The sequence below is a fragment of the Xiphias gladius genome, chromosome 5 (genome assembly GCF_016859285.1).
Source record: "Xiphias gladius isolate SHS-SW01 ecotype Sanya breed wild chromosome 5, ASM1685928v1, whole genome shotgun sequence".
Classification (NCBI taxonomy): Eukaryota; Metazoa; Chordata; class Actinopteri; order Istiophoriformes; family Xiphiidae; genus Xiphias; species Xiphias gladius.
This window is the reverse complement of record NC_053404.1, coordinates 22,234,104-22,253,118: the sequence shown is the minus strand read 5'-3', so window position 1 is coordinate 22,253,118 and position 19,015 is coordinate 22,234,104. Positions and strand designations below refer to the sequence as shown.

The 19,015-nt window shown below is 47.9% G+C and overlaps 2 protein-coding genes across 23 annotated transcripts in view; both read left to right on the top strand.

Moving 5' to 3' along the window:
• The window catches only part of LOC120789870 (NACHT, LRR and PYD domains-containing protein 12-like), a 1,168,582-nt gene that overhangs the window by 810,115 nt on the left and 339,452 nt on the right, over nt 1-19,015 (top strand). The window lies entirely within an intron of this gene.
• The window catches only part of fars2 (phenylalanyl-tRNA synthetase 2, mitochondrial), a 123,133-nt gene that overhangs the window by 30,520 nt on the left and 73,598 nt on the right, over nt 1-19,015 (top strand). For all 3 annotated transcript variants that reach the window (XM_040127094.1, XM_040127092.1, XM_040127095.1), the window contains exons 4-8: nt 1,775-1,861; nt 2,329-2,388; nt 3,799-3,967; nt 4,056-4,218; nt 4,391-4,522. In XM_040127094.1, the coding sequence (XP_039983028.1) occupies nt 1,775-1,861; nt 2,329-2,388; nt 3,799-3,967; nt 4,056-4,218; nt 4,391-4,522 (611 nt within the window). The remainder of the gene's footprint in view (nt 1-1,774; nt 1,862-2,328; nt 2,389-3,798; nt 3,968-4,055; nt 4,219-4,390; nt 4,523-19,015) is intronic.

Sequence of the window (19,015 nt, the reverse complement as noted above, 5' to 3'; positions counted from 1 at the left end):
GCATCAAAATAAAGCCCGCGCCGCATCTCACCGCTTCCAGGTGCGGAGCGAGCGAGCGAGCGAGACGCACACGTGAGCGACCAATTTACCTCTGTAATAGTTTAATAAATAATGACCGCATGTCTCTGAAGCCGCGCTGGCCGCGGAAATACCTCGACGACTATGAGATGGATTGTCCTGAGATGATCTACGGACATTCGTGGCTCCCAGAGAATGAATCCTACTGACTTTCCCTTTAATCCTCCGCGTCGGGGTAAAAACCGGCTCGTGCTGTGAGTCAGCCGCTGCTATGTTTCCACGTGTTGTGTGTCTCTTTCTGTGTGCGCTCTTTGTTTTCAGAGCACAAACTGCTGACTGACTCTCTGCAGGCTCAATGTGTCTTCAGGGACAGTGGAGTGTGAAAGTTTGCTGCACTGCTCAGAGCAGTGAAATATCGTTAGTCTGCTGCTTATTCGCCACACTCGCTATAAAAAAACGAACAAACACACACACACACACAGCAGTGAGAGCATTAACGCTGCATTAATAAGTCATTAGGTAGTCGGTGAGTGTGTTGTCTGACAGTGGTTTATGACTCTGCCATTTCGCAGGTCGTGAACCTCTACTCTTTAGAAAAGCTTGTACGCTCTGATAGCAGCAGACTCTCCGGACACCTGGGGGCTGCCGGGTAATTCGCAAACACGCACCTCGGCCCAGGATCAAAATAAAACCACGTTAGATTCCAGCGGCCCGTGGTTCACGAGAGCGCTGGAGGGTGCACGCGAGACCAGACTACTGGGCGGTGACGCTAAATATAAAGCGCAAATGAGTCATTTGAGAGCAAAAAGGAGTAAAACCTCCCAGGTTGCAACCTCCCAGCTTCCAACTGTACTGCACCACCAGACACATAAAGATGTACGAAGATACGGCCGCACGCTCACTCTCTCCGTAGGCTTAGATCTTTTGCAGTCTGGTTGTTCTTCCGTTCTGTAGATCAGTCGCTCAGAGAGTCCTGCTGTCACTGCGGCACGGCCTGGTTCAGCAGCCGGCCTGTGAAACTCAAAACTAAACTTTTGTTGACCAACTCTAAACCCGTTCGAGGATTAGCGGCCGACCTTTGGAACACTCCTGTCAAGAAGCTCGCGGCAGGAGCATGTTCAGACTTGCTAACAGTGTCTCTCCTGACTCCTCGCGTGTCTCAGCTTCTGCTCTCGAGCAGGCGAGTCCCCCCGGGTGGGAGGTCTGGGTCCGGACAGCGCGAAGCGTTGTGTGTGTGTGTGTGTGTGTGTGTGTGTGTGTGTGTGTGTGTGGGTGGCTGGGGAAGGTGTCTCGCGTGTAACTGCACCTTTAATCCGTATCGTCCCCCTCAGACGGAACTGCGTCAGGATGCCAAACGAATTTCAGTGCCAGCCGAGCATGAAGGAGAATCAGGCCGTAGCGCATGAACAAAATGAAGAACACGTGACTCGAAACACGATGCACGTGGAAAATGATAGACGTACGTTATTACACCTGATAAACGTGACATTTTTTTGTTTTTTTCCTCCAATATGTTGCTGTTGGTCAAACTTTCGCTCAACTAAACAAAACGCCAGCACTGGCGCTTGGTCTCTTTAATGGTGTCGCAGCACCGGGAGTAAATCGCCACCTGGTGTTATTGTGGTGTTCTCGGTAAGAGTCTGGCTACAGCAGCTTCGTAACCTGTGCCCTCATTTTTTTCAGGTTGTCTTGCCTTTTTCTTTTTCCCCTTCTCTTCATCCATTTGTGCTCACGTCTCTCTTCTACCCTCCCACAGTGCCTACATCGGTCGCTGGGGCAACCCGCTCTTCTCTGTCCATGACAACCTGAGCCCCGTGGTTACCGTGGAGCAGAACTTTGACAGGTCAGCGGCTTCCATGATTGTCTGATTAACACCTTCGCTGAGTGCTTATATGCAGCCGATCACAGGCTTTCACGGACGCTCAGTAAAACAAAATAATAATTCATGCTATCGCAGTTATGTTTGCGGGGGAATTGAGATTATTCACCAGGTCCGAATCGGGATTCTTCTGACTGTTGTGCTTTCTTCACAACTCAGTTGATCTCATTTTAATTTGCCACGTCCGCACACACTTTCATTTCTTACATTTAATTACATTCGTGGAGATAAAAGAGTGTCCTCAGAACAAACAGAGTTTGGATTTGTAAACACAGTGAAATGAAATATCGGCGTTCAGTGAAGTGATGGGAGCGAATCTGGAGACTCTTAATTAAAACACAACTGCCATGTTTGTGGTATCCCCACAACATTTCACTGAATATCTTCGCTTTGAAGGAATTATGAATTGTTTTGTGTGGTTTGTCTGACAGCTTGCTGATCCCGCCCGGCCACCCCAGCAGGAAGCGAGGTGACAACTACTACCTGAGCAGGTGGGTGACGCCGCTCAACGAACACAGTTTTCTTCCCAGTCGAAAAGGAATCCAAGTTCGGTTCCATTGCTCCTGGGCGCGGTTTACACGCAGGGGAGGAATCTTTCTGACTTTTGGGACTCCTGAACCCTCTGTGTGTTCATGTGCTTCGAGTCACCCCCAGCATAGAGGGCTTTGTCATCGCCTGGGGCCGTCTTAAGGCCCGGTGAGAATGGTGTCCAACGCGGAGGACTAACGTTAACCCACAGTGGCACTGCCGGGAGTAGCACCCGCTCAACCGTCACTCACCGAGAGCTAACTGCCGCCGTGTATCGTGCATTGTGACACAGACACAGATGAACGGAGGTACTCAGGCCTTTCCCTGGAGTAAAAGGACCGATACAAACAGTGTAAAAATGCTCCGCTACCAGTAAAAGTCCTGCCTTCAAACGCCACTTAAAAAGAGGTCAGATGTATGACCAACGAAATGTACAAAAATCGTCAAAATTAAAAGTATTTGTTCCGCGGTAAAATGTACCCCGTGAGCGACTATCGGATTATTAATAACATAAGCGGCATTTTACTGCCGTAGCTGCTCCAGGTGGAGCTGGCTTTAACTACTTTATGCACAGTTTAGTCCAGTGGTTCCCAACGTAAGGGTTGAGCCCCTGTAATGGGTCAGCGGATAAAACTGAGGGGTCGATAGATGATTAATGAGGGAGGAAAGAAGAAAAAACAAAGATCTCATTCACAACGTTGTGGTTCTTTTTTTTTTTTTTTAGACTTTTCTCCAATCTTATAATAATTATCATATGATAATTTACCTCTTCGGGCCTTATTTAAATGAAACTGTTGGAGTTTGTCTCCCGTAGACATCTGAAAGCCTTGGTAAGGCTCGGAGTTGGGAGCCGCTGATTTCATTTTCAGCCGGGGAATGTAAATCCTCTACGAGTGAAGTACCAAGCAGCCAAAAAAAAATGTAGTTGATTAAATTTACTTTCCACCACTGCACACTGCATGAGTTGGAATTCAAAACATGGTGAGTGGAGATCAAATGAAGGATTTTGGACAAAGTTGGTTATAAAACAGCAACGTTTTCCAACCCAACAGGTAAGGGGGTAATTAAGAAATGCACCTTTTCTGTGCTGTTTGTCTTCCGCTTTTTATTCTTTAAACAATCATAGGTTGTCAGTTCTAAATCTAAAGAGATGCTGGCTGGACATGGGGGGACGTTTTCCACTCGTTTCCTCCGGTTAGGGATTTATTTCTTCCACGGAGGCAGAACACGTTACACTAGCCAGCCGAAAACTCCTGGGGGCACCAATGAAGAAGAAATGACCCAAACAGCAGCAGCAGCTGTCTCGTAATACATGTGCGTTGTTTCTGTGTGTGTGTGTGTGTGTGTGTGTGTGTGTGTGTGTTGATGTGTAGGAAAATGATGCTTCGCGCTCACACCTCCGCCCACCAGAGGGAGCTGGTGAAGTCCGGTCTGGATGCGTTCCTGTTGGCTGGAGACGTGTACCGGCGTGACGAGATCGACGCCAGTCATTACCCCGTCTTCCACCAGATGGAGGGAGTCCGACTCTTCTCCAACCACGAGGTACAGGAGTGTGTGTGTGTGTGTGTTGGAGTGGCCAGGCTTTAGCTGGCAGGTCAGATGTGTCACAGACGTGTCCTGCGTCTCCCAGCTGTTCTCTAAGGTGCAGAACGGAGAGGAGCTGTCGCTGTTCGAGGGGGCAGGCAGGAGGACGCCTGAGAAACAGGAAACGCACACTCTGGAGGCCGTCAAGCTGGTGGAGTTCGATCTGAAACACACTCTGACGCGACTCGTCACTCACCTGTTCGGAGAAGGTGAGTCCCCCGAGACGGATAATACGTTGTCGGTTTTCATTTTGCTCAAACGTTCTCCTTTTTACTTTCCTCTTCCTCCTCCTTTGTTGTTGCCCTACTCCTCCTCACCACTCACTTTCTCATTTTCCTCCTCTTCGTCGTCATTTTCATTCTTCCTCCTCCTCCTCCTCAGATGTGGGGATCAGGTGGGTCGACTGTTACTTCCCCTTCACTCATCCCTCCTTTGAGATGGAGGTACGTTTCCAGGGCGACTGGATGGAGGTGCTGGGCTGCGGAGTGATGGAGCAGGAGCTGCTGGACTCCGGTCAGAAAACGCACACACACACACACACACACACACACACACACACACACACACACACACACTTTTTCTGGGCCTTTCAGCTCCGTCACATGATCTTCATCAGCGGATGGAGTTAGCTCAGTGGTCCCTAATGTTGATATCCGGGTTCAGTTCGTCCATTTTTTGATGCTTCTTGATGCTTATTTTCTGCTATAGAGGAACCCAGGTTTTCGGGGACACTGAGGGACCCCTCGTCCTTGTATCCCCTGAGTTTGCCCGGAGGCAGATCTGGATTTACAGAAGTCTCTCTAAAATGTTTCGGTACGCGGTCGCAGCTGCCGGGAGACGCTCTGCTCCTCCTAAAGCAAAAGTCCGATTGTTGTGACAGCGGTTCGTGCTGCGGGAGGCCGCTGGGTCCTTTCCCCTGAGTTTGGCCGTAAGGCAGCAGCTAGGAAGGTCGTCAGCTCAGAGTGGGCAACGGAAGATTTAAATGAACCGTTCTCCTTCCGAACTGGGAAAAATGTGATGCCTACAATTATTATAATAACCAGTTTTCCGTCATGCTTTCATACCTCGCCTGTAGGATGATGACGGGTATTTAAACAGGTATTAAATTCGATTCTGTGTGATATTTTCAGAAGGGCTTTAAAAACCCTGTTACCCCTAAAAGTGGATTTCGATATCGGCCTAAAACATCAGTTACCGGTCGCGCTCTACGAGGAAGATCATCGACGGGTTTACACTTCTGTTTTGGCACAGAGACGCAAACTTCTGTTTCTATCTTTGCGAGGACACTCATTACCATAGTGCATTCCCTGGCCCCCGAAGCCTAAAACCAGGTCCGAACCCTCAAACGGCCCTTTGAAGGACGTGAGCACCGGACAAAACGTCCTCACTCTGGAACGACTGTAACTGAAAACTGGTCCTCACAAAGACAAGAAGTACAATAACACACACGTGTGTGTATAAACAGGCGGGTCAGGGATTGATTAGTCAGTTTGTCCAACAGGGTGTTTAGTGCAGTTCAGCCACTCAGGATGTCTGGTCTGTCACACAAGATTTAAACTGCTGATTTCCACCTTAATACGCACGCACGCACACAGTGTCAAAACAAGATCAAGCCGACTTCCACAAGCAGACATGTACAAACATTTGACAAATGTGTCCCCTCTCTCTCCCCCTCTGTCTATCTTTGTCTCTCGCTCCTCTCTCTCTCTCTCCTGTCAGTCTGCTAAGTGGCTCGCTTGCTGCTTTGCCCTTGAACAAAGCTGCAGCGCCGCGCTCCACTTCACCGCTGCTTGTTCCAATCAATAATACATGTTTTAAGACGCAAAGAGAGCGGCCGGATCACACCACCGCCGCTCTCTCACTGTGTGTGTGTGTGTGTGTGTGTGTGTGTGTGTGTGTGTGTGACTGTGTGTGTGTGTGTGTGTGAGAGCTAGTTAAGAAATGTCTGTCCTGTGTTGACACACTTCAGCAGTACGTGTATACGTAGACACATAAAAATGTTAGTAACCCAGTAACTTATGTGAGTCTTACGACGTTAAGATGTAGTGTGTGTGTGTGTGTGTGTGTGTGTGTGTGTGTGTTTAGGACGAACGCTGGTGTTAGACGGAGGTCAGAGAAGCGGTCCGCCGCCGGGAGGTTGTAAAGGAAAGAGACGATATAACACTGCTTCCACGGCCGCTGAGCTTTTGATGGCTGCGGCCTGCAGCCCGCAGACTGGACGCACAGCGGCGGACAGAGTTATTGCTTCCTTTTTAAAGGGTCACTTCGTCCAAATGACAACAGAAAGGGTCGGCTAGCTGACCGGAAGCAGACGGTTTCACTGCAGCGTGCCGGAGATTTGTCTGTCTCTCTGAAACGTTTGGAGATTCAGTTGTGGGAGTGAAAATGTTGAAAAATTACGTTTGAAAAACCCCAAAAACAGCATGCCTCTGCAGAAACGGTGTCCGGGATTAACGCGAATAATCCACAGGCGTCACTGTCAGCAGTTTTCATTCTGTCGGAGACAAATAGAAATGATTGAGACACGGATCTCATTTTCAGTTTCAGTTTGTTTTTCGTGAACTTTCTGAAGACCATGAACTGGTGCCTAAGAAAACCAAAACTCAACTCCATCTACATGGTGAGAAATCTCTAGAGGAAATTCCTCTTTTTTTTTTTTTTTGGTAAACCTAATAATTTAATTGGCAGGGGAAACCGTGGTCAGGGATGTTCTCGTTCATTTTAATGTTTAGGGGTAAAACCTCAAAGATGAACCAGCTCTAACTTTAAATGAAATGAAATAATTGAAAGTCAGCTCTGTGGAGTGTTTTAATGCCTGTGGAAGCCTTAAGACCAACAACAGGCAGAATTAATGGACTGTTAGAAATGTGCTAAAAGTGTTTAGATGGCAGTTCTGATCTTTCTCGGTTTGGCCGTTGTTCCATGAGTCCAGAACGGAGTCGGCAGGTCGGTTTCTGTCCGTTTAAGTCCGTCGGTTTACATGTGCAGCGTCACACAGCGGCTGCACTGTTCTGTTGCGGAGCCGGATGCCGTCAGATTAAAAAGGTCTTGGTGTCTGGATTTGACCTCGGGGAGCAGCGGGCGGCGAAGTCGGCGTTTCCCGCAGGCGTAGTTTTTAGCCCCGCCAGAGGAGGGAGCTGCAGGTCAGATCAGAGGAGGGTCGGGAGGCACATGGGTGCGTCCCGGTGTGTGTTGAGAGAGAGTGACCCCCATTGGTTTCAACGCAGCAGAAATCTCTGTCACTTCCATCCCCCTCTATTACTGAACCCTCTGAATCTCAGAGCTCTCTCTGTCTCTGCTCACCCGTCTCTCTCTCTCTCTCTCTCTCTCTCTCTCTCTCTGTCATTTGTGTGTGCAGGTAGCTCTGACTCTGCAGGTGTGTGTGTGTGTGTGTGTGTGTGTATGTTCGTGCACCGTCTGATCTATTTCAGCGCCAGCGCGCGCCAAACAATTGACTGTTGTTTTCAACACAGCCAGAGAGCAGCGCTTGGCCATTTTTTGGCCATTTGACAGTGCGTGTGCGTCGCGTGTGTGTGTGCGTGTGTGTGTGTGTGTGTGTGTGTGTGTGTGTGTGTGTGTGTGTGTGTGTGTGTGTGTGTGTGTGTGTGTGAGTGAGACTCTTTATTTCCGCCTGACAGTAGAAGCAGTAGGAGGTTAAATTGATGCTAAGGTCCAAGAAACTTTATCAAAGTCACACACGAGCGCACACACACATGCACACACACACACGCACACACACACACACACACACACACGCACACGCACACACACGCACGCACACACCGGGGTAATTCTCAATCAGATGAAGACACCTGTTGTTGTGAGTCTTCAGTTTCATCCAGGAACGTCTCAGTGAAGTGAAACGTAGATTTGTATCCTGACGTAGGATTGTGTGGTGTAAGAAGTACAAGTAGAGGCCTGTTACCAAGACGAACACAACACAACTTTTAATGACTTACTTTGGTATCTAGTTGACAAGTTGTAGTGAAAACCTCCACATGCTCTTCCTGTCTTCCCAAATCCTCCCCCTCACCTGCCAGTTTGAGAGTCGGAGTTTGTGGGAGCTGCTGAACTAACAAAAGGAGGATTATTCCTTACTGGCCAGCTGTCACAGTCTGGGGAGGAAAATCATTTCTTTCACGATTTAAACACACACACACACACAAAAAAAAAACTCAATGGTAATTTTTGCCCCAAGTTGCGACTTGGGCCCGTGTCCTTCATTAGGATTGGCAGAGTCCAGTCGTGGCCTTAATCCCGACCGTAACCACTAAAGAACGGAAACCGGACTTTCCGGGGTCAGTGGACCAAAGGTACGTTTCGCCACATCCAACGCATCGGCACGGCTGACAGTGTCGGCTGTCATCGGCTTATCGCTGTCAAAGGTCCCGCATAGCACGTATCAGTGTAGATATATTTAAGGATCCCCATCAGGAGATCAGCTTGTTTTTATTATGTGAAATCCTTATGAAAAGGATTAAGGGACCGTCAGATATTAATACTGGCCTCCGAGATTCAGCCTGTTGGGCTCCAGTCTTTTCCCGGCGTAAAGTTAAAAAACATCAGGTTACATAGACGCAACTTTTTGGCAGATTTGCGGGATGAAAGGGCACCGGCATTAAGTATAAGCAGCTCCTGATGCACAGGACACTATCAGTCAATTACTTTGATACTGTAGAAAGTTTAACAAGGTGATAGTGTTTTTTTTTATCCATCAATTTTACTCTTGGACATCTCTGTCACTGGAAGAGCCTCCCTGGTGCCATTATGGCTCATGTTATTGTTATTATTTTATTGTTATTTTAAGATTATCTTCCAGGAGAAGCTAAGTTTTCGCCATATTTAATATTAAACAGACACCCCCTTAATTGTGCACGAGCCCGAAAATAATGGACCCGAACTAAAAGGGTTCCTGCTCCTCAGCGCTCTTCGTCACAGCCGTGACCCCGGTCTCCTTTGGAAAGGAAAAACTCTGTAAACTTTACGACCCGAGAGTCAGAATGAGCAGGAAGGAAACTGAGCCGAATAAACCGGGTAGAACTGTGTCGCCTCTTTTTCTTTTTTCCCGGCGTAGAGAAGGGGACACGAGGCCTGTGACTGTACGTTTTAGCGACGGAAACACTTTGGAGCCACGAGTCTGATCCTTAAACGCTTTTAAGACGCTGTAGCGTTCGTCAGGGTCGTTCGAGGGCCGAGTCCGGCGCGGACCGCAACACGCCCGAAGCGGTGTCCGCCGGGGGAGAGCCTGCCCGCCGCGGCGGGCGGCGGATTTTTTAAAACACGGGCCCTCCGACGCACGCTGGTCAAATGCAAGTTGCATAAAGTGGGTTCACAGGGTTAAAGGTGAGAAAGCAGGAGCGCTCTCTAGGAGTTTCTTCACTTAGAGACAGTCGACTGTCTTAGAGCTAAAGCCTGTTTTTACCACATCGTGACCCTTCTCTCTCCTTTCTCTCTCTGTCTGTGCTTTTTCTCTACGTCTTTCTTTCCTCTGTCGGTTCATCCCTCCTTCATCTCCCCCCTGCTCTCTTTTTCCCTCTGCCCCTTTTGTCCCATTGAAAACCGAACACATCAGCAGTTGTAGCTGAACACATGATGTCGCTCTGCACTTCATTCACAATACACTCCACCGTGTGTGTGTGTGTGTGTGTGTGTGTGTGTGTGTGTGTGTGTGTGTGTGTGTGTGTGTGTGTGTTTGAGAAGAGAGAGAGATAACATTTGCTGTGTCTCTCTGCCCTTGGCACTGCAGCAGTGCTCTTGACATTCGTGCTGTGGAGAGACACACACACACACACACACACACACACACAGCACATTACACACATTCATCTTAAAACATTTCCATGCATATTCACACACACTCTCAAGACGTAAACACACACTTCTCTGCTTTCCTTTCATTTCATTTCATTAATTCGCTCACTGTCTTGACTGCAGGAGTCAAGTTTGTCAGTTACACACACTCGCGTGTGCGCACACACACGCACACACACACACACACACACACACACACACACACACACACGCCTCCTTCATTCTCATTCTCACTCTCTCAACTCTTTTCACCCTCTCCACCTCCCCTACATATCCACTGCGGCAGTGTGGCTCCGTTGCCTTGGAAACCACTCATTCAGCCCCCCCACCGCCCTCAACCCCTCCTTACACACACACACACACACACACACACACACACAAACACACTTTTTCTGGAGCGCAGAGAGTGAGAGACAATGAGGAAGAGCCAGCAAAGGGGGAAAAAGAAACGGGGGCAAGCGAGCACAGAAGTTAATGTGATGAACAGAGAGAGAGAGAGAGAGAGAGAGAGGTGAGATGGAGGGATGGTGGGAAGGGAGGAATAGAAAGGGGGAGGAAACAAAGGGGCGGTGGAGGAGGTGAGAATGAAGGAGAGACTTGGGAGGAAGGAAAGGGAGAAAGGGGACAAACATAATAGGAGGAGAAGAGGATGGAGGGAAGATTAAATGAGTGGCAAGACCTCGTCTCCACTAGGAGGCAACAGGGTGTGTGTGTGTGTGTGTGTGTTATTTAATGGTGTGGTAGCGTGGCTGCCATATGTGTTGCCTGAGGCCCAATGCGATGAGGGAGAGAGTTAATGAGAGATGTAAGAGGAGGGGGTGAGGAGAGGAGGGATGGAGGAAACAAAGGGGAGGGAACAAGGGAGCATGAATAAGGGAGGAAAAAAGGGATCAAGATAGGATTTAGAGCCGGACGGGGGAAAGAGGGAAGACTGAGGAGGGATGGAAGGAGGAGTCAAGGCAGGAGAGAGGGATGAGGGAAAGTATGGAGGAGATGAAAGAAGAAGGGAACGAGAGAGAATGAAAAGAAGGAAGGAAAGAAGGAAGTGCGAGGGAGGGGGAGTGAAAAAGGAGAGAGGGTTGAGGAAAGACCAGAAGGGAGGTATGGTTAAAGGAAAGGAAGAAGAAAATGAGAGAAAGATAGGGAGGGAGGGGAGGAAGGAGGAAGGAAATGAGTAGGGAGAAAAAGGAAAAAAATAGCTTAGGGGACAAGGTGAGAGGACTGAGGAGAGATGGAAGGAGGAGTCGAGGCAGGACAGAGGAAGGAAACAAAGTAGGAAAGGAAGAATGAGGGAGGATGAGGGAGGATGGGGGAGAGAAGGGACTGAGCATGGACGAGGGGAAGGAAAGGGTAGAAGAGGGAGTGATGGAAGAGGAGTGAAGAAGGGAGCAAGGAAGGTAAAAGGGGTGAAGGTAATGAGGGAAGAGGGAGAGGAAGAGGGTAGTAGGGGAGGAGAAAGGATGGGAAAGAAAGGAGAAGAGGAGAGACGACAGGAATGCTGGAAAACGAGGGAATAAAGGAGTGAAGAAAAAGAAAGAAAAGATGAGAAGGAAAATAGAGGAGAGAAGGAGGAGAGCAAGGAGGGAGGAAAAATTGGAGGGAGTGACGGATAGATTGAAAAAACGAGGCCTTAATGGAGACGGAGGGACGGAGGGATGGGGGAGAGAGAGATGAATGTCTTCATTAATGAGGGGGTAGAGCGAGGTAGAGACAGAATGGAAAGAGAGAGAGGGTCCATTTCTTCACCTCCACCTATTTATTCAAGTGTGTGTTTGTGTCTCATTTTGTCTAGTGTGTATTTGAGTGTGTGTGTGAGGTTGTGTGTGTGTGTTGGTGGTGTGTATTCCTGTGCGTTAACGCCTCTGTTTGTGTATGTGTTTGGTTTTTCTATGTGTGTATTTCTGATGGCGTGTGTGTGTCCTGCCGTGTGCACTTTTCCCCTAAATGCAGGCGAGTGCGTGTGTACAGTTTCTTTCCTCGTAGTGTGTGTTCTTGTGCACGTGTTCGTGCGCGTGTGTGTGTTTTTTGTGCACTCGTGTGTCTTTTGGGGATACTTCGGTGTTTGTGTGTGAAGGTTGTGTCTATGAAACACTTTGTGCTTGTTTTCTTTATATGTAGTGTGTATTTAAGTGTGAGAATGTGTGTACGTGTGTGTGTCTGTTTATTACATCAGTATGTGTGTCACATTTATGCATTCAGTGTGTGTGTGTGTGTGTGTGTCTGCATGATTTTTATTGTCCCATAGTGTCGTCTGTTTCTGTTGCTTGTCTTTCTTTTTTTTGTGTGTTTAATTTTGTGTATGTCTGTGATTGTCTGCGTGTGTGAGTGTGTGTGTGTGTGTGTGTGTGTGTGTGTGTGTGTGTGTGTGTGTGTGTGTGTGTGTGTGTGTGTGTGTGTGTGTGTGTCCCAGGGGTTTTCCCTCCAGTGTCGGCGGGCAGCATATGGGACATGGCGCTAATGACCACACCTCCACGCCAAACCTGATTTACACACACACCCCATGGGACAGGACGGTGTGTGTGCGCGTGCCTACATGAATGTGTCTTTGTGTGTGTGTGTGTGTGTGTGTGTGTGTGTGTTGAGGGTGGAAGCTGAAATCTGATTAAAGTCGTGTTGGCGACAATTAACAGCCTTTCAAACCCGCCGCCCCGAGCCCTGTGGGACTGCGTGCGTGTGTGTGTGCGCGCGGTTCAGGTGGCAGCTTTTGGTCTTAATCCCCCCCCACGACCCTCCTCCCCCTCCTCCCCCTGCTCCCCTCTGAATAAATCATGTGACCCTTCCCCTCCCTCCTTTCATCCCTCCATCCATCCATCTCTCATTAAACCTCGTCTGTCACCACCGCGGGGCTTTCACACCTTTTTCCCTGCTCCTTTCTCTTCTTTTTTCTGATGAGTCTGCAGTTTAATCCCTCACCCCCTCTCTCTCTCTCTCTCTCTCTCTCTCTCCTCCTCTTTTCTTTCTTTCCCTCCATCTGTCTGAGGATGGAGGGATTGAGAAACGAAGGGAAACGATAGATAATCAGAAGTGTGGCGACCCCTCTCCTCGATTGTGTTTTCAGGCTTGTAAAGACCCGCCTCCTCCTCCTGACCTCTGACCCCCCTCGTGCTGATTGACAGCTCCCGTCATCCCTCCATCCATCCATCCTTCTTTTTCTCTTTCTTTCTTTATTCCTCTAAATGGATTTCCTGTGTTTTTCTTTCCACCTTTTCATTCTTTATTTCTGTCATTTTTTCTTTTCCTCTCCCATCTCTCCATCTTTCATCATTTTTTATTTTCATCTTCTTCTTTTATCCCTCCATTTTTTTACTCCATCATTTCCTCCTTTTGGTCCTTCCATCATCCCTCCATCATCCCTCCATTCCTCTTTCCCCTTTCTTTTTTCTTGATGCCTTTAGGAAATCATTTCATGTTCCCCATCGTGCGATCTTTTCTTCCTGTCATCACTCCATCTTTTCTTCATTTCTCTGTTCCATCTTTTAATCCTTTCCTTTTTCTTCCCTCTGCTGTGCATCCATCCTTTCTTTCATCCCTCCATCCTTTCCAATTTTTCTACATATGATCATCACTGCAGCCTTATCGTTCCTCATCCTTATTTCTTTTATTGTCTCCCTTTTATTGCCCCTTCATCCTTTCTTTTTCTTCTCCTTTCATCCCTCTATCTTTTCTTGTTTTCCTTATTTTCCTCCTCCATTATCACTCCATCCTTTCTTCATGCTTCCCTCTCATGCTCTCATCATTTTCATCTGTCTTTATGGTTTTTATAATGTCATTCCTCCATTTTGTTTCTATCTATCTATCTGTCTATCTATCCCTCCCTCTCTTTTTTTTTTCACCCCTTTCACCTCCAGTACTCCCAGTGAGGGTAATAACTGGTGGACAGCTGGTACACACACACCTACACACACACACACACACACACACACACACACACCATAATAAAGCAGAACAATAAGAAACTCTGAAAATAAGAAAGAATAAAGCACAGCCACCTCCTGCCTCCTCCCTATCTGCACACACACACACATACACGTCGGGGTAGACAGCTCTCTCTGTGTGTGTGTGTGTGTGTGTGTGTGTGTGTGTGTGTGTGTGTGTGTGTGTGCGCACATGTACGTGTGTTTTGTATGAGTGTGTGTTTGTCTCTGGGGTTTGCGAAGGGCAGAACAAACATTTGTTTGTGCAGCGATCCATCTCAGCCCGGCCTGCTTCCTCCATAACAAACAGTCTGGGTGGGTGGTGTCGGGGGGGGGCTGAGACAGACAGAGTGCATGATGGGGAGGGAAATTTGGTCCAGCTGACTCTTTCTAAAAACCACGTACCTGTGAGTTTTTGTGCAAATGTCGTTGTGTCTGAACAGGACGACTGACCTTAATCTTGTTTATTATTATCGGCGCTGAATTCAGCACCGTACTCTGGTTGGGAGTACGTTGCCGACAAAATCCGCCATCCGTACTCCCAACCAGACTCGGCAGTACAAACGACCCCGCGACGCCACTCGCACCGCAAGTTGGAAGCGTTCGTCGCGCAGCGAGATGCCTCCGCATTCAGCTGTCGCCTCTTAGCAAAAGGTGAACATTTAACGACGCCAACTTCCATTCACACTCAAGTCACAAATAATCCATCGCTCTGTCCGGCAACATCAAGACTCCTAGGAGCGAAACCAGTCATGTATTTAACCGCTTCACTACCTTGTGTAAAGAGATGCAATGACCAGAGACAACAATTTTATTACTTTCTGCAGTCAAAAATGTTAGTTTAGGAAAGTTATTTTCCAGCTTGTTTTCAGCATCATCTTTAAATGATACTCAGCATGGTTTTTATTCTCAGCTTGGTCATTACCTGGTTCTAAACGCTTAGTTTTTACTTGTAGTTTTGTGGTTCAAAGTCGGTTTCAGAGGCCTCACCTCTACGGCCAACCTCAGCTTTAATTTATTCGCTTTTTACGACTAATATTTTGTTGATCTTGCCAATAGTAATAAGAAAAAAAACCCACATTGGAACGTACTCAAACAGTACGTACCGACACATACAGTGTGTACGCACGTCTGCGCACACACACACACACACACGCTCACATGTACGTGTTATGCGTGCAGCACTGTGCAAAAGTTTTAGGCGACAAAAGTAAAGTGAGGATGTTTTCAGAACTAAAGCCATGAATAGTTCTTAGTTATCAGTGTATTTCAACCAAAGTGCAGTAAAGAGATAAAACCTAAATCAGACCAGTATTCGCTCTGACCCCCCTTTGCCTTTAAACCAGCACCAGTTCTCCTCGGTGCAACTGCGCACAGTTTTTCAGGTTCTCGGCAGGTGGGTTGTTCCTGCATCTTGGAGAACCTGCCTCGGTTTTTCTGTGGACTTAGTCTGTCCCAGTGTGTCCTGTCTCTTCGTCTGATCCCAGACTGACTCCGTGATGCTGAGATCAGGTCTCCGTGGGGGCCGGACCATCTGCTGCAGGACCCCTTGTTTGACGGTTCTTTGTGACTCTGGCTGTGTGTTTGGGCTCGTTGTCCTGCTGCAGAGTGAATCTGGGACCAGATGGACGCCTCCTGATGGGACTGACGGTGGAGAAGCTTAGGGTGCTCGAGGTTTTTTTGGTTTAAAAAAAGGACAGATTAAGGTGAAGAGAAAGAGAAGGAAGACATGACGGATGATGGACGGAATAATGTTTTATGCAAAATGAGATGCTTCGTGTGTGAGACAGAAACATCAGCGCTGTAGTGTTACTGCGTGTTTTCTCTGGTTTGCCTGATAATTAATGTGGGTCTGAGCTGTGTGTAGCCGGATGAAGCGGTGTGTTTCCTGTGCTCCTCAACAACAGCACAACAACACAACAACACCACCGGTATTTTCTGGCTGAGCAGTCCTCATTCTGACTGTTAAATATTAAAGCGGTGTAAGCGAGCTCTGCAGAGAGCCAGCCCTGGTGCTGCTGCTGCCGCTGCTGCCGCTGCTGCTAAAAATACTCTGCAGATAAAAATAGATCACGTTTCATGCTGAAGGTCTTCGTTTCATTCAGAGGGAAACGTGCCTGCTGCTGTTTTTTGAAATCACAGCTCTGGGGTCTGCTGGTCTTTCGGAATCAGGTCGGCTTTAATCGGCGGAGACAGTTAATGGAGAAGCTGTTGGTGGCAAATTAATCACGATTTTTCTAAGTTGAGTACACGTCGCCTCGCAGACTGTGGTCTTTTAACCTCACCTGGTCATTTGTTGAAATCATTCAGGATCTCCACGCTGCGGCGTATGTGGGGCGTTAAAAATGAAGCACGCAAGAAAAGTTCCTCGTGTTGTTAAATAGATACACACTCACATCTGTATATAACATAACATCGCTATGATCACCAAAATGCAGTGCGCTTTTGAACATGATATATGTAAATCTATGCCCTGCAACATCTAACACAGTGTCTGAGGTTTCTCATTTATCAGATGGCAGGTATCTTATTTGGAAAACTTTCTGTGCCGCCGTCACCTCGACACACCTTTCGCAGTGGATTCTGATTAGACACCCCCCCATTGGTCGTTTTTTTCAAACACAAATCAGTCAGAGCCGCAGCGATGAGTCAATTAATCGATTAGTTGATCCAAGGAAAATCAACCGGCCACTATTTTGATAATTGATTCATCGCTTCAGTCATTTTTCAGTCAAGCAAAAAGGCCAAACATTTGCTGCTTTCAGCTTCTCACATGTGATGATTTGTCAAAAAATCGAGACATCATTGGCCATATTGTCACTTCAATAATGTTTGGTTTAATTGTTCGGCCCTAATGGACACTTTTTACTTTTTTTGACGTTTGATTGACGTTTAATTTGTCAAGAAAAACAATCAGCAGATTCATTGACGGTGATAAAGTAATTGTTAGTTGCGGCCGCACATAACGTCACTCTCCGACAACACTGGAGGAAGATGGTGGAAAAAAAATGGAAGATATACAAGGAGCGCCTTGCTCGGAATAGTACACAAAATGTAGAGGTAGCGCTTAAATTCTCTGCTTACTTACACGTAGCACTAGCACATGGAAAGGTAACACTACATTACCAGTCTCGGATATAAGATAAAGTAAAGCAGTAAAATGTCTTTAACAAGTAAAAACACAATGTTTTCTCTCTGACTGGGAAATTTTGAATTTTCTCCTGCTTTCAGTTTATCGGTTGACGCTCCTTCTGCTGGTTGGGTACGTTATTTAAAACCTGGAGTTTAAAAAACCTGGGCAGAGAAAAAAAAAAAAAAGAAGGGCTGTTTATCAGAGTTATTGAAGATACGAGATTTATTTCTCCGCACGGCCATATCTCATAACTCATGATGGATAAAAGCGAGATGTGAATCTCCACAGTAACTTCAGCTGTCACATAAACGCAGTGGAGAACAAAAAAAAAAAGCTCAGTAATTCCTTTAGAAAATTATTTAAGGAAAAGTCTCTGAATGCAAAAAGAAAAAGATGAAACGGGCTCAGTTTTTCTCACCTCTGCCGAAACCACCTGTCCAAATTTAATAAAAAGTGACACCAACGTTATTAAAAAGCTCTCACAGAACCGAAACAAGGCACGCTCCTCTTTTAAAAAGCCGTCTCCAACATGTTTTACAAATCCTGAACTGGAGCAGAGTTTTATCGCTTTCGGGCGGCAAGCTGTGCTCCCGCTGAGCCTACGTTCATCCTGGAGCCTCCCGGTTCACAGCGAACAAGTCTCCGTCAGATCCGAAGACAAGAGACCCCAGATCCCTCCGATGACATCACCAACACAGCACAAATCCCCGACACGCTGCTCTGGCGGCGGCGGTGCAGACCCACTCTCTGGATGTTTGTCGGCGCTTCGGCGTCCTAACGAGCGGCTCTGGGATTTGTCCTGCGAAGACTTTGGCTCTGCTGCCTTCGGGGACGCGCTCATGTTTATAGGTCTGACGCTCCCTGAGCCTGATCCGCACACAGCGGACCTCCCCTGCCTTGTAGAAAAATGTAAATTCATGCAACTACTGGGGGAAAAAAATCTGATTTTAAGAGATAAAATAACAAAATAAAGCTGCAAAAGCAGTAGTTTGACCTGCACTGCAGCACCAGCATCTCTATTATATAATAAATCATGTCAACTGCACTGGGCTCAGGTAAACCGATGGAGGCTGAGTGATGCGTTTAAGTCTTCGCGGTATCAAACCTCAGTCCTCGTCTCCGTGCTGACTGAAATGCGTCCGTAGCATCAGACTTCAAATTCAAACTCTTGTGCGCCAGAGGAGGGAGAGAACTTCCCGCCCGAGCCGAGCGGCTCGAGTCACGCTGCTGCGGCATGAACAGTTTCCCACGGTGGAGCACGGAAGGGTCCACTGAACGAACGCCAAACGGACAAGCCGGTGTTTACTGATCCGCAGTCCTGCCAGCAAAGCAGACAGAGGTGTGGACCGCCAGGCGCAGCCTTGTTTCCATGTGCGGGCCCCCTCTTCGTTTGCTCCTGTGCCCGCGAGTCCCGCCGCTGGTTTCACGCTCATCCGCTGGTGGCGGTAATGTGAAAAGAAGTGCAACGGAGCGGGACTCAAACCTTTCAGATAGTTTTTGATAGACGTGATGTGTTCTTCTTTGATTGATGCCGAACGTCCTTAACACAGCTCCGGGGCGCGGCCGCGAAGCGACAAGTCAACGGTGAAATGAGGCTGAGCTCCAAACCGCGGCGAGTCGGCTGGACGCTGCACACGTACTGAGATGCTTTTAAAAATGACTTCTTATGTGTGTTGAGCCTGACACCGAGCAGCACCACGGCATCACGAGTCGGCGCGGTTGTCAGTCGTTACTCGAGTAGAAACGCGTGTCCGAGGCTGGACACGGCGCCACGTGATCGAAGGACACTTTGATCAGATAGTTCCTAAAGTCTCAGAAAAGTTCCGTTAAGGCTGCTCGTGTTTACAGGTTCAGCATTTGAGAACTTTGGCGTCTTTGATTAGCGATGAGAAGTTTTGTAGCGGGTTTTGGCGCCGTCCCGGTGAGGTTGGTCCCCGCCAGCGCTAGTGAAGCCGGCAGGTGCCTGCGCCTGAAATAACGAGACATCCGTTCACGTCCGGTGAGACGAAGCAGTCGCTGTCCTTTTTTATCTCTCTGTTGACTCGACATTTGGCAGCAAAGCCACTTGTGTTGGTGATGTGATGAGGATTACACACACACACACACACACACACACACACACACACACACGCACTGACGGATGTCTCA